The 14,009-nt window shown below is 58.9% G+C and overlaps 2 protein-coding genes and 1 pseudogene across 2 annotated transcripts in view; 2 read left to right on the top strand and 1 right to left on the bottom strand.

Moving 5' to 3' along the window:
- LOC138167675 (zinc finger protein 850-like) overlaps positions 1-14,009 on the top strand; it is a 762,790-nt pseudogene that overhangs the window by 521,454 nt on the left and 227,327 nt on the right.
- Positions 1-14,009, bottom strand: part of SUSD2 (sushi domain containing 2) — a 423,767-nt gene that overhangs the window by 388,121 nt on the left and 21,637 nt on the right. The window lies entirely within an intron of this gene.
- The window catches only part of UPB1 (beta-ureidopropionase 1), a 19,136-nt gene continuing 14,477 nt past the window's right edge, over positions 9,351-14,009 (top strand). Inside the window, 3 exon segments of the mRNA XM_069096704.1 lie at positions 9,351-9,513; positions 11,721-11,892; positions 13,282-13,408. Coding sequence (XP_068952805.1) covers positions 9,410-9,513; positions 11,721-11,892; positions 13,282-13,408 — 403 coding nt within the window. The 5' untranslated portion in view covers positions 9,351-9,409.

The raw sequence follows: 14,009 nt of genomic DNA, 5'->3' as shown, positions 1-14,009 counted from the left end.
CCCGCCCCGCCACACCTGCCCTTTGCCTGAGGGCCGGAGGCAGGGGCCACTCTTTGACTCTCCCCAGGACCTGCCCCAGATCCTCCCTGGGCCTATCCCGGCGTAGGCTCGAGGGGCTGGTCTCTCCCTGGCCATTTCCTGGGCTCACTCCAGCTTCAACCCTGGCCCCCTCCCCAGCCTCCGGGGGAGGGGCCCTTGAGCTTTCTACAGGCACAGTCATTGAAGCATTAGGCTGACTCTGGGGCCAAGAGGAGATGGCCACACTAACCTTTACTCTGCCAGGGACCTTTTGGCTTTCCAAGTCATCCAGATGCTTCTGGAGGCAGGAGGGAGGTGGGGGACCAAGGCCCAAACAGGGGCAATCACACAGCTAAGGGCCGGGTGAGCTGGACTGGCCAGCCTGATCCCTGCACCACATGGGGAAACTGAGGCCCGAGGTCACAGAGCCAGTGAGGGCCTGCACTCCTGACTCCCCACCCCAGGGCCTTTCCTCCCCGAGGACATGCCTTGAGTCCCCACTGGGCAGCTACCCGGCAGGATCACCCAGTCCTGGCCCAGACTGAGCTGCCTTTAAATGGGCTGTGACTCTGAGCTGGGGCCCTTTCACAGGCTGTGTGCCAGAAACTCTGCCATGACTCCATGTTGGTTCTGGAGGTGAGAGATAGTGAGGAGCCCAGGATGGCCCCAAGGCCTGGAGCCTGAGGGCCTGGGAGCATGGGGGGGGGGGGGCTCCCCGTTCTGGGATCTTAGCCAACCGGACGCAGGAAGGGTTGGGGGAAAAAGGTCAAGTTTTATTTGGAACATGCAGGGTTTCCAATGTCCACTGGCCAGACATCTGGCTGGAGATGCCAGGCCAGGCCAGGTAGGTTTGAGAATCATCAGCAGGAGAGGGTCATTCAGTCCGTGGGAGCTGAGGAGATGACCCAGAGCAGAGGGACAGAGGGGGGAAGGGCAGAAGACCCCAGTCAGAGTCCTAGGGGACATCCAAGGAGAGGTCCTGGTCTGGAGGAGGGCCCAGTAGGGGAGCCAGAGAGGGAGGAGGAGAGTCAGGAAAGTGGACATGTAGGGGGCTGGGGCTGTCCCCAAAACCCGGAGAGAGGAGAGAGTCCAGGAGGAGGGAGTGGGCACCAGTGTCCAAGGCTGCAGATGGACAGTAGGCCGCTAAGAGACTGGCAGTCACTTCAGAGAGATCTGGTTTCAGTGAAATGAGGTCAGAAATCAGACTAAGGGGTAAGGAAGGGGGGGCCTGGCCCACACCCCCCACCTTGCCAGCACTGGCCAGCTGCCCTGCTCTCACTGGTAGCCTTCCCATCAGGAGGAGAGCTCCCCGTGAGCAGGGCTCTCTCTAGGCTCGGGCCTGAACCAGGAAGAGGTTAATCAGGGCCCTTGGGCTCCCTGGTTCTGTGGGTCTCTTTCTTGGGGCATTACAAGAATGCAGGGAACAGAAGGGAGAGGGTAATTGAGGGCTCACCTCTTGGCAGTGGGTCTGAGTCAGTGACCTCAGGGGACCTCCTTCAGAACCCCAGGGCTTCCCCTCCTGCCAGTGCGTCTGGGAGGGCTGGGTCAGCAGCCTCCAGGTTCAAGACCCCCGCCAGCAGCCCCTCTTCAGTTCCCCCTCCCCCAGTGTGCTAGGCCCTGCCTGGGGCTGGCACATGGTTCTATCCGCCCACAAGCCCAGTCTCCCCCCCCCCCAAATTGGAGGCAATTTTCCAGTTAAAATGTTGTCAGTGACTGTCACGCTTTGATCGTTCTTTGTGCGGCTGCAAGACACCCACTCACAGGTGGGGGAAGGAGGAGGGAGAAGGTGGGGGTGGGGTCCCAGAATTACCTCCAGCTGTATTGCCTCTAGCCACAGAGAACTCAGTCCCTTTCTAGGTTAGGAATCAGCTCCAGCCTCCCAGCCCAAGTTGGCCTGGTCCCCACGGGCCCAGATTGGGCTGCTTTGGCCCATTCCTAACCCCACCCCATCATGTCTGCTGGTTCTGCCCTATGAGATTGGGGGAGCCTGGTCAACCCAACAGATCTGGAGATGCTGGCAAGTGTGATTTTGGACCCCTGGGAGCTGCAGCCCAATATCCCTAATGACTTGTCCAAGGTCACCTGGTGTTGGGACCAGCAGGTGTCAGGGACTAATATGCCTGCTTCTCAGGTAAACTGGCTGGCATTGTACTACCCAGCCAGTGACCCATGGGGTGGGTGGAGGAGGGGCTTCTGCCCTCCCTCCCCATCCCTCAGTCACAAGCTCTCCCAATTGGGGGAGAGGTTCAGGCTGGTGAGCCCCCAGCTCTCCCGATTGGGGGAGGGGTTCAGGCTGGTGAGCCCCCAGCTCTCCCGATTGGGGGAGGGGTTCAGGCTGGTGAGCCCCCAGCTCTCCTGATTGGGGGAGGGGTTCAGGCTGCACCCCTCACCTGAGCATTCCTGAGGACCCAGCCCACCCATGGGCCAGGCACTGCCACCTGTGGAGAGACTTGGGAGTCCTCAGGCTCTAAGATCTTCCCTGTTGGGGTCTGGGGGCTTTGGCAGAGCCTGACACTGGGCATCCAGGGGAGGCTAGAGAGGGCCAAGAAGCAGATTTCTTGAGAGGGAGGCTGGTAGCCCTGCCTGGCCTTTGCCCACTGGGCATTCTAGGACTCAGTGCTGAGGACAAGAATGCTGGTCCTCTGGGGAGGCAGACTGGGGGGGCCTCCACTGAGCAGTGGGAATGGGGGTCTGGACCTGAGGAGGGGCCCTAGAAAGCCACTCTCTCCCCTCTCGGCACCCCCCCACCCTGCCTGGAGGCTTCCTGCCCCTCCCCCTGGCCACCCCTCCCCTCTTGGCTCCCCCAGAGCCCCCTCCCTTCCTGGCCTGGCTGGCCTGTGTTTTCTCAGGCTATTTGTGTCCAAAGCTCACAGCTGAGGCCTCTCTGGCCCCTGGAGCTTGGGATTATTCAATTACCCCATTAGGCAGCCTGGCCTTCCTGCCCAGTCGTTAGAGCATCTATCTCCCTTAGGGGCTGCTGGCAGACCTGCCTGGGGGAGGGGGCTGCCCCACTCTGCCACCCCAGCACAGCCCACAGACCCTCTCAGGACTCCTCTGGCCCCCCAGGGTGCCCAGGGCCCAGGCTGGGAGAAACACCAGGGTGGGGGAAAGCAGAGTGCTCAGGGTGGGTTAGTGAGGGCAGGCAGTGCTCCCAGGCTTGGGATTGGGAGTGCCCAGAGGGTCCATGCGAAGCCAAGGGAGTGTCAGCAGAGGGAGGCATCCAGCAGGACCTGGGAGCCCATGGGGCCTCCCCAGGAGCAGAGCTTTACCCCCAACATTCCCCAGGTAAGGAGACTGAGGCACAGCTGGCAGTGTCTGAAGCTGGATCTGAACCCAGGCGGTCCTGACTTCTGGCCTTGTGCTCAATTCTGGCACACTGCAGGGCGTGGTCTGGAGAAAGCTGGAGACAGAGAAGAAGTGGTCAGAGAGGGAGGAGGAGAAGGAGGGGGGAAGGGAGGGGAGAGAAAGAGGGGGAGAGGGAGGGGGAGGAGGGAGGGAGGGTGGGGGCGGGGGGGGGGGAGGGGGGGGGGAGGGGAGACAGACAGAGAGAGGAGGGGAAGGGGAAGGCAGAGAGCAGAGGCTGCAGAGAGGCCAAGGAGGATGAGGAGGGAGAAAAGGCCACTGGATGGGACATTTGAGAAGTCGCTGGGGACGGCAATTCTGGTGGCCTGAGGTCAGAAATCAGACTGCAGGGAACATGGAGATGAAGAAAGCCCCCGCTGTAGATGTCTTTTTCCTGCAGCTTAGCTACAAAGGGCAGAAGAGAGACAGGCCAGTCCGGGGCTGCGGGGATCCCAAGAGGGGGTCTGGAGGATGGGGGAGGCCTGGGCGTGTTTGTAGGCAGGAAGGAAGAGCCAGGAGAGGGAAGAGATTGAAGGGAAGGTGGGGTGTCAGAGGAGCCGGGCTGGGCTGGACTCGTGGTCAAGCTCCTGGAAGGAGGAGGCTGGCCTCTTTGTGAAAGACCCTCTAACCCTCGAATTATTCCCCAGAGGAAGTTGAGGCCTAGAGATGGCAGGGACTGGCCCAAGGTCCCCTGGGAGGGAAGTAGCTATGATTTTCCTCCCCAGAGTTGAGGCCCAGAGAGGGCCAGAGGCTGGCCCAAGGCCTCCCAGGCCTCCCTCGGTAGCCTTGGCTGAGAAAAGGAACAAGAGCCAGCCCCTGGGGTATCTAGACAACCCAAGTCCATGGGTGCCGTGCTGGGCTTGGGCCAGAGTTCTCTCTGCCCTGGAGCTCTTGCTGGAACCCTGAGTTTGAATCTCACCTTTGGCGCTTGCTCCCATTATCTCCCCTTCCTAAGCCTCAGTTTCCTTGTCTGTATAATGGGGCTGATAAGATCCTCGGCTGATGCTTTTGTGAGTGGACACCTCCAGGGCTGGTTTATGGCTCAAAGGAGACCATGAAGGTGAGCCAGGGTGGCTGACTGTGCCAGCCATCACAGTTGGCACCCAGGTGGCACCCTTGCATAGCAGAGGGCCCTTTGCCAGCCTGAAGGGTTATGTCAACATTAACATATGGATGGGTCCAGGGCCAGAGCTGGGGCAAGCTCCATCCCCTGGGGGCTCCCTCCTGGGTTGGGGATGGGAAAGGAAAGGAGGGCAACAGGAAGCAGAGGGGCCTGACCCATGGAGCCACAGCTGGCAAGGGCCCTTAGCAAAGAAGAAAGGGGCCCATGGAAGTGTTGGGAAACATGCTGGCAAACCAGTCAACCAGGATGGGCACAAGTGGCAGCTAGGGGCACTGCTAGCAGAAGACTGACCTGCCAGTCTGCACGTGCCACCCTCCCAGCCCCCACCTGGCGGGCAGACTTTGGACTTGTTCCGTGAGTGTGGGAGGGACTAACTTGCCTTCCCCAGCCCCCACCCTGAGCCTGGGCCAGCAGGCAGAGGGTGAAGGTTCCACTCCAGATGTGGGCATGGAAGCCAGGGAGGCTGGGTACATTTCGCTGCCCCTGCCAGAGTTCTAAGGGTCTCAGCCTGTGTGAGCTAGGGGTAAGCCCTGGCCAGGGGGCCCTCTCTGGGCCTGACCTCGGCAACTTCAAAAGGCATCTTCACTATTGGCCAGCTCTCACACATCTCCAGGGATGGGGAGCTCACTACCCATCAAGGCAATCCTTCCCACTCTGGGACGGCTCTCTTGGTAAGGAAGTCCTCCCTGACATCTGCCTAAATGAGCCTCAAACCCAATTCCAGCCCCCTGGGCTAAACAGAATGAGGCTGAGCCCAGCTCGCCTGTCTCCCCCTTTTCCCCACTATTCAGCCCCACAATCATTCACATACCCATTCGCTCCTTTAGCACCCTCTCTGCATCAGACACCTGCTGGACAGCCACAGACAAAAAGGAACTATCTCTTGCCCTCCTGACACCTCCAGTCAGCCTGTTGGAGGAGAAAGATACAAAGTGTCCACCCACGGATACTAAGTAATCCCAAGGGGACACATCAGCCCTAAAGGAGGGGAGATGAGGACATTTACCCCGGGGCTGACTTGGGCTCCAAGAGATAGCAGGCATGAGGGATGGGTCACAGTCTGAGCAAAGGCATGGAGATGGGAAATGGAACACGGAAGTCAGGGTGTGCTTTGGGTGTTCTTGAGCTGGAGGGGGAGGATGTGGGCCAGTTCCTGGTGGGGGAGGGGCCAGCCTGCCCAAAGGTAGGGGTGGGGTGGAGCTAAGAAAAGCAATGAATGGGGGGGGGGGCAGGCCGGCTGCTCCTGCTCCCCTCCATGCCCTGGGGACCTCAGTTTCCTCACCTGATCCACAGACCACAGCAAAGGCAGGACTCCAGCAGGTGGACAGCCCTTCCCAGGCCCCATCCCTGCCCTCCAGAGCCAGGCTCAGCTGTAGGAAGGGTTCTTGGGGTGGGCACACCCCCCAGGGGAAGGAAAGCCCACCGGCCCATCCCAAATGTAACAGACCTTGCTGCTGAGCCCAAAGATTCATGGCTAGCCTACAACCTGGGCCCACAGTGACCAAATGGCCACTCCTGGGCCTCAGTTTCCCAGCCTGTCACATGGAGGATGTGTCCAGCAGGCCTACATGGCTCCTTCCAGCTTAGAGAACTCTGGGCGTCCCAGGAGTATGAGAAGGACATGGTTCTGCCCCATGGGATTGGTTGAAGGAGCCAGGGAGGTCCAGCCTAGAGATGGGGAGGCCGGTGCCTAGCCAAGGGATCGTTGCAGTTCTGTTCGGCTTGGAGGGCAGCTCCAGGAGCAGCAGGGAGAAGGAAGCTAGAGAGAAGCCGATTTGGGGGAGGGCTGGGGAACCGCTTCCGGGAGCAGAAGGGACCTCTTCTGGAGAGAGAGCCTGCCTCCCATCCTGGAGGTCTCCAAGGGATGCTGACTGACAGCTCGAGTCAGCTCCAGATTCCTTTGGGGTCACATGCCTGTGTTTCCGCATCACTGAGCAGCTCTTCAGGACCCTGGACTCTTTGGGGGAGCTCCCTTCCCCCCATCCCAGCTCTGGTCTGTCCCTTGGCCCACTCTTCTGCAGGACCCTAGACAGGCTAGGCTCAGGCCCAGAGAGAAGGAACCTTTGCCTTTCCTTCCTTCCCCTCCCTCACTTCCTGAAAGCAGGTGGTCATGGGTGAGGTCACTTATTCCGGAGGGTCCCCTCTCTCAGGGCCAGGGTCAAGTAGGAGCTCTGGGGTGTCACAGCCCTCAACTCTGTGGGCTAGAAGGGCCCTCACTCCCCTGTGATACATCTGCCAGCCTTCATCTTAACAACTGGTGACATGGGGCCAGTCACTTCATTTTACAAGTGAGGAAACTAAGGAAGCCTGGGCTAGGGCAGCAGGGGGTCCCCAGGGCCTCTGCTCTGGTCTCTGGCCTCCCCAGCTCTATGCCTGGATTCTGGATGTGCCCAGGGGCTGGCCTGGAGGCATCTCAAATCCCCCCTTTCCAGCTTTTTCTCCCTTCTCCCCTCCTCCTAGCCCCACTGAGATGAGTGCAGCCCTCTGCTGTGCAGGCAGGCCACTGCTGGTCTCTCTGGCCAAAGGCAACAACTTTTTGGCTGTTGCCCCACCCAGGGCTGATGGGACTCTCTCAGCCCCTGGGCTCCCACCAATTTCCTTCCCAGGAGTCTCCTGGAGTTGAGATAAGTAATTGGCTGCTGGGGAGGAATGCAGATGAGAATGGGGCCAGGAAGTGGTGGGGGCCTCTCTCCCACGCCTCCCCCACTCTGGTCTCCTGCAGTCCCAGTGGCCAGCGCTCCAGTCCTCTCGGCAGCGCCCCAGGACCGGGTTACAGAACAGGGGCGGCTCGGGGGCTGTCAGGGTCACCTCCCGTGGGGAGCAGGGGCTGCAGGCTTTGTGGCCCAGTCTTCTTCTCTGGTTTTCACTCATTGCCTTCTCCCTTGACTGTTCTCTGGGTGGGAAAGGCCCTCGGCCCAACGCGTTTGTGTCGGTTCTTTGAGTTTCACTCACATTTGGGGGATTTTTGTGGCAGACACTTTTTCTTCCCAGTCACCAGTATCTCTTCTTATTCCAGCTGCATTGTGTTGCTTTGTGCCAGCACGATCACTTTCCTAGAGTTTTGGCTGTGAAGCCTCCCTGGGCCAAGGCTGGGAAGGTTCCACAACGTCCCCTCTCATTTTCTGAAGCTGTGACTGGGAATTTGGGGGCTACATGGGCCCCCCTCCTGGGAGGCTGGCCTTGTTTGCAGCAAGACTTGATTCCATGCCTCTAGCAGGACCCCCACCCCACTTGATCACTGGCACAGTGTCTCAGGCCACCAACCAAAGCTGGGGCTGGATCCCAGCACCTGAGGCGCTGCAGCCAAGTTGGGTTGATGCCAAGATGGCAGCACCTGGTGTCTCCCGCAGAACCTTCTAGAGGCAGCATCACCTCCAAGCCTCAATGGCATCGCAGCAGGTCATGACTCATGGTTTTGCTGTTCTTGGAGCATCTTTAAAACTGCCACATGAGGTAGAGTATAGAAGGGCTCCATTGTGTGGAGGTAAACTGAGGCTCCAAGGCTCCTCCTGTCTCAGGGATACCTCTGAAGCCTCAGCTGCTGTTCTTGGTGGCATCTCCTCATCCGAGTCTCCCCTTGTTGGCTCAGAGGAAGTGCCTGCAAGTCCATTCTTGCCAGCCTTTGTTAGGTGCATTCAGGACCATGCTGGTAAATGGTTCTCCAAACCTGTGTCCGTGGCACGCTGTTAAGCCGTTCTCTCCATCTCTGACTTGAGCCTTAGTGGTCAGCAGAATGATAGACTGAGTGACTTGTCGGGTTTGCTCGTTTCCCGGCTGAAGCTTGAACCCTCCGCTCTTCCAGCTCAGCCGGCTCTGACACAGCCCTCATGGGAAGCCCCGTCCCTGGCTGGGCTCCTGTCTTACCAGGGCAGAAGGGGCTCTTTGAAGTCATACCCTCCGAGTGGCCATCTGGCTTCTGCTGGGAGAAGGTGGGGTGCCCCCTTCCTCTTTGTTAGGAAACCTGGATCATCTGAGGGGTCATGGTCAGAGGTAACACGGCTCCATCGAAGTCAGCAGTGTGAGGGGACAGCCAGGAAAGCTCCTGTCCTCTGCCCAAGAGGCGGTCTATCGTGGGCTATCCAGGCTTGGCCAAGTTCCCCACCCCCTCCTGCTTGCTTCATCACCACAGCCAAAGGCTTGGGGTCCCCTTCCTCATGTCCCAGCTCTCTCCATGACAGTTCATCCTCCACTCAACTGTCTCAGGACTTTTGTAACATGCAGGTCTGGCCAATGGTCCATAAGCATTTATGAAGCTCCTACTGTGTGCTAGGCACTATGCTTGTATAACCCCTTTGTACCAGGTCAGTGCACCGCTACTCAGGGCTCCAGGCATCCCTGTTAATAGAATGAAAGCTTCCTGAAAACAGGGACTAACTCATTTCAGACCGTGCCCCCAGCACCTGGCACACAGTAGGTATCTAAGGAACACTTGCTTTAGGCCAAAATTTGTGGGTCTTTGTGCTTAACCTTTCCAGCACTGCCTAGGGGTGACCCATTATCACCTGCCCCAAGCTCTCTCTGCAGCATCTGCCAGGCTGGCCTATTTGTGGTTCCTGGGCATGATTGCCTGTGGGACTGAATGCCCTGTGGTTCTGTGACCCTGGCCCAGGGCCCTGAAGGTCAGGAATAGAGCACCAGCTTCCTTAGGGCTACTGGCCCCCAGTAGAAGCCTCAGCTTTGGTGCTATCGGGCCTAAAGTTAGAGGCTCCCTGCATGACCCCGGGGTCTCAGAGGTGACTCTGACCTTCTGGCACAAGGAGGCTTTCAGGGCATGTGTTCTGGGGGGTGGGGCTGCCTGGGGGTGGTCACTAGGCCTGGGAGGCTCTGACAGGCCAGGCTGGGGGGTGGGGCAGAGTGCAGGCCAAGGTCCAGGGAGCTCCAGCAGTGCGGCCTGTCACCTCTCTGCCCAGATGGTGTCTGGTGGCCATGGCTAGTCCAGAGTTTTCATCACTAGAGCGGAGCCTGGAGGAGAATCTGCCCCTGGCTGACCTCAGGAATGTCCAGCGAATCCTGTTTGGGAGAGAGACCAGGTGTGTGAAGAGGGGTTGATGTGTATGTGTGTGCGTAGGTGTGAGTATGTGTGAATGTGTGTGTAGTTGTGTGTGAGTGTGTCTCAGTATGAAAGTGTGTAGGTGTGTGTGCATAGGTGTGAGTGTGTGTGTCTCAGTGTGAAAGTGTGTAGGTGTGAGAGGGAATGTGTGAGTGTGTGTGTGAATATGTGTCTTGGTGTGAATGTGTGCATAGGTGTGAGTGTGTGTCTCAGTGTGAAAGTGTGTAGGTGTGAGTGGGAATGTATGAGTGTGTGTGTGAATGTGTGTCTCAGTGTGAATGTGTGCATAGGTGTGAGTGTGTGTCTCAGTGTAAATGTGTGCATAGGTGTGAGTGGGAATGTGTGAGTGTGTGTGAATGTGTGTCTCGGTGTGAATGTGTGCATAGGTGTGAGTGTGTGTGAATGTGTGTCTCAGTGTGAAAGTGTGCATGTGTGTGAATGTGTGAGTGTGTGTCTCTGAATGTGTGCGTAGGTACGAGTGTGTGAATATAAGTGTGTGACTGCATGTGTGAGGCTGTGTGAATGTGTGCGTAGGTGTGTGTGTGTGAATATAAGTGTGTGAACGCATTGTGAGGCTGTGTGAATGTGTGCATGTGTGCAAATGGGTGTGTGAGCATATGGGAATGTGTGAATGGGAGAGTGTGTGTGTGTGTGTGTGTACGTATGTGTACAAGTGTTGCAGAGTGAACACTAGCTTGGCCCCAGAGCTCCTGGGATCCAGCTCACCCTCCCTGTACAGGCCACCAAGGCAGCAGGGAGAAGGGATACGTCCAAGGTCCCTCAAGCACTGAGCACCAGAGGCAGGATCTGAATCCAGGGCCCTGGACTTCCCCTCCCATTACTCAGCACTGACCTCTGACAGATGTGAACCTGGGGGGGGGGGGCTTGCCTGCACATTGGTGCACATGAGTACATATATACACACGTGAACACACACCCACATGCACATGTGGGACCACACAGCTCCTTTCGAGTGCCTGTCAGACACCTGGGTCTTGAACCTTTCTCCAAAGCAAGCCCCAGGCTGGGGGCCTGGGCTCAGTCTGGGGCCTCAGTCCCCTCTTCTGTCCTCCAACCAAGGCCTGGTTCCTTCTCCACCACAGGCTCTGTACTCTCCAGCCAAGCCAATGCAGTAAAATCTCTCCTCCCCCAGCAGCCCCTGAGTCTTCATCTCCAGGACCTCCCCCTCCCCAGGGCCCGTCCCGGCCCTTCCTTAGTCTGGCTGACCCCCTGGAGACCCTCTCCAGCTCCTCCGTGGCATTCCCAAATGGAAGGGCCCAGGGCTGAGAACAGGGTTCCATCCAGGCCTGCCTTGGCGGGGCAGAGGCCAGGAGGGCTGGTCACCAGCCTGCCTCCAGCACCAGGTCAACAGGACCGTAAGGAGGCTCAGGATGCACTGCACGCAGGGACTCCTGCCTCCCAGCCCTACGGCCCAGGATGGTCCATAGACCCACTGAGCCAGGCTTTCACAGTAAAGGAAACTGAGGCCCAGGGCTGGAGGGGCCTGCTGAGGCAGCAGTGGCCACTCAATTTGAGGCAAGGTGCCTCTATTGGGCTCCGCTCATGACCCCAGGCCACTGAGCTTGCGTGGGGTTGGGGAGGAAGAAGCAGGCCCACAGAGCAGGAAAGAGAGACAAAACCCAAAGTCCTGGGGGCAGGGGAGAGGGGGTGGCCAGTGAGTATCCAGGAGAAGAGCCAGATCGTTGTGGGAGTGGGGGAATGTTGGCAGGCAAAGGCGTGGAGGTGGGAGATGAGAAGACTTAGGTGAGTAGCCATCAGTAGCACAGCAGGCCTGGACCCCGGAGCCCAGGCTTTGCAGAGGTCGGGGATGGCTCTGTGTGACCCCAAGAAGGGGCATCCCCGCCACCACGGCAGGCAAGCCCATCACTTTTCTATGGCACCTACTGTGTGCTGGGCACTTTTTTCCAGCCTCCAGGGCTGGTGTTCCATCCACTGGGAGGGAGCCACAAGGGGGTGGGGGTGGGGGCCAGGCAGCTTTCTGGTCCATTTAAGCAGTGGGGGGGGGGGGGGGGGGCAGCAGCACTCAGTCCCTTCTCTGAGCTCCCAGCTCTCTCTCTCTCACCCTCCTTGTTCCTTGTGGAAATGAGGGCAGCTGACTACTAGGGGTGCTGTCTGTTGGAGCAGGGGCCCTCCTGAGCCCCTCCATGCCTTCCCTCTGTTCCTCAGGAGGCTGGACCTGCCTCCCCAGGCCCTGGCTGCCGCCTCTCAGCAGGACTTTGAACTGCTGGCCTTTGCCTTCGAGGCCTCCAAGGAGCAGCTGAGGTCACCCAGACTGGTCCGTGTGGGGCTTGTGCAGAACAAGATCCGACTTCCTCCAGATGCCCCGGTGTCCGAGCAGGTAGGCAGCCTGGGCCTCCCTGGGCTCTGTGCTCAGATGTTTACCAGACTCTCTGGGACCCAGGGTGGAACTGGCCTTCTTGGCAACATCTGGTTGTCCTGGGGGGCAGCTGGGTGGGTGGGGTAGAGCGTGTGCCCCCACGTGCCCTCTGCCTGTTAGCACAGCTGGAGGTGATGTCACAGGGAGTGACTGCCTCCCCCCTGAAGGCAGGCTGGGCTGATACATGTTTAACTATTGACTCCCTCAAGTGTACATATGGCCACTGTCACGTCCAAACAACCAAGCCCTGACTTGTAGTGGGCCAATTTCCAACGTGGAAATGTTCCCAGCCACCTCCCTGCCCACCCTGCACCTGTCTACTCTAGGGGCTCTCTTCCCCACCAACCCCCCCTGGGGCCTGGGGTCTATACCCAGACCATTTTTCCCATGTCTGGGCCTTCTTTTACAGCAGGTCCCCCTTCTAGAGTGCGGCTCTCTTCAGACTTGCCAGACATGGGCTCCCCATCTCATATTTGGGGTGTCAGGGTTCAGTTGCCTAAGCATCCATCATGCCAGTCAGACCCTTGAATTAGCGGCCTTCCCTCCCCCAGGCCCTGGGCGGATAGGGCAGAGGCAGCTGGATGGTGCAGTGGTTACCCTAGCTGTGTGGCCCTGGGCAAGGCCTGCCAGCTCTCCATGCCTCAGTTTCCCCATGTGTAAGACAGCAATAATGTTAGCCCCCCAGGGCAGTTGTGAGGGTCCAAGGACATAGTAGAGGGGTGCTTTGGGGACTCCTGTGGCTCATGGGGTAACATGCTTAGAGAAGGAAGGGGCCTCAGAAGCCAAAGCTCAGTATTGCCACCCCCCAACAACGGTGGGGGAAAGGAGGCTGAGGCAGCTTCTGAGGCCAGCCCAGAGTCACCCTCACAAGGCCAGGGGCACGAAATGAAGCTGGGTGCCTGCCTCCCTAGCCTGGACTCTTCCCTGGAGCACAGAGAGGTCCTCAGAGGGCTTGGCCCCTTTGCTCCCACCTGAACCTCTCGATGACCCAGGATACAGCTGGGAGGACCTGGGAATGTGGCAGGTGGGGAGAATGTGGGAGGACTCAGGCGCAGAGCAGGGGGTGAGCCCTTCAAGAGGCTGTCTCCAATGTACTGGGCCAGGCACAAGCCTGGCAGAGTGCCTGGGAAGGTCACAGGAAGGTTGGGGTGGGGAGGAAGAGTTGGCTTATGCCATGGACAGTGGGAGGCTTTGGAGCAAGCAGGGAAGGGACTTGGTGACTTCTCAGGCTGGGTCCCAAGCTCCATGGTTCTTTGGACCTAGGCTGAGGCTTAGAGCCACTGGGCAGGGGCAGGGGAGTTCCCTGGGTCCACAACTTGGAGACTTCAATATGAATGCCCTTCTCCTCAGGTGGGCGCCCTGCACAGACGCATCAAGGACATTCTGGAGGTGGCTGCACAGTGTGGGGTGAATGTGATCTGCTTCCAGGAGGCATGGAGTGAGTAGTGTCTGTTAGCTCCCCGGCTCAGGTGCCCCTCCCCTTACCCTACGGTCCCCGAGGGGCAGAGCAAGGATTCCTGGGCTCCAGGTTTGCAGGGGGGTAGCGCAGGCAATAACCCACTATTCTCCAGATGGGAAAACTAAAGTTCAGAGTGGTCTTCCAGCCAGCGGGGCTCAACCCCAGCCTCTCCTGCCTCTCTCAGCTCTCTGTCTTCTGGGGTTCACACTGCTCCCCTGTACATAGTGTTCTCATGCTAGGGTATTCTCTGCAGGGGAGGCCTGGGTGCTCCCAGAAGAAGAAGCCCATCCTTAACTCCCAAGAGCAGATACTGAGCAAACATGCCAATGGCCCCACCACTCACGGAGGCCTCTGTGGGGCTCCAGAGTGCGTGGAGAGGGGGTGCTGGAGTCAGAAAGGAGCCACAGGGGAGCGCTGCGGTCTAGACAGTGTTGGGTGTGGAGTCAGGAAGGGCTAGTTCCTTGTGAGGCCACGAGAAGGCGCCGCAGTGCATGGCGCCCCTGGCCTGGGGTCATACAGGGCTACTTCCTTGTGAGGCCACGAGAGGGCGCCGCAGTGCATGGCGCCTCTGACCTGGGGTCATACAGGGCTAGTTCCTTGTGAGGCCACGAGAGGGCGC

Source organism: Petaurus breviceps, unplaced genomic scaffold (assembly GCF_028583685.1).
Source record: "Petaurus breviceps papuanus isolate PSGF00001 unplaced genomic scaffold, PetGlider_PUasm1.0 287, whole genome shotgun sequence".
Classification (NCBI taxonomy): domain Eukaryota; kingdom Metazoa; phylum Chordata; class Mammalia; order Diprotodontia; family Petauridae; genus Petaurus; species Petaurus breviceps.
Note: the sequence above shows the minus strand (reverse complement) of the source record. Positions and strands in the feature narration are given on the sequence as shown.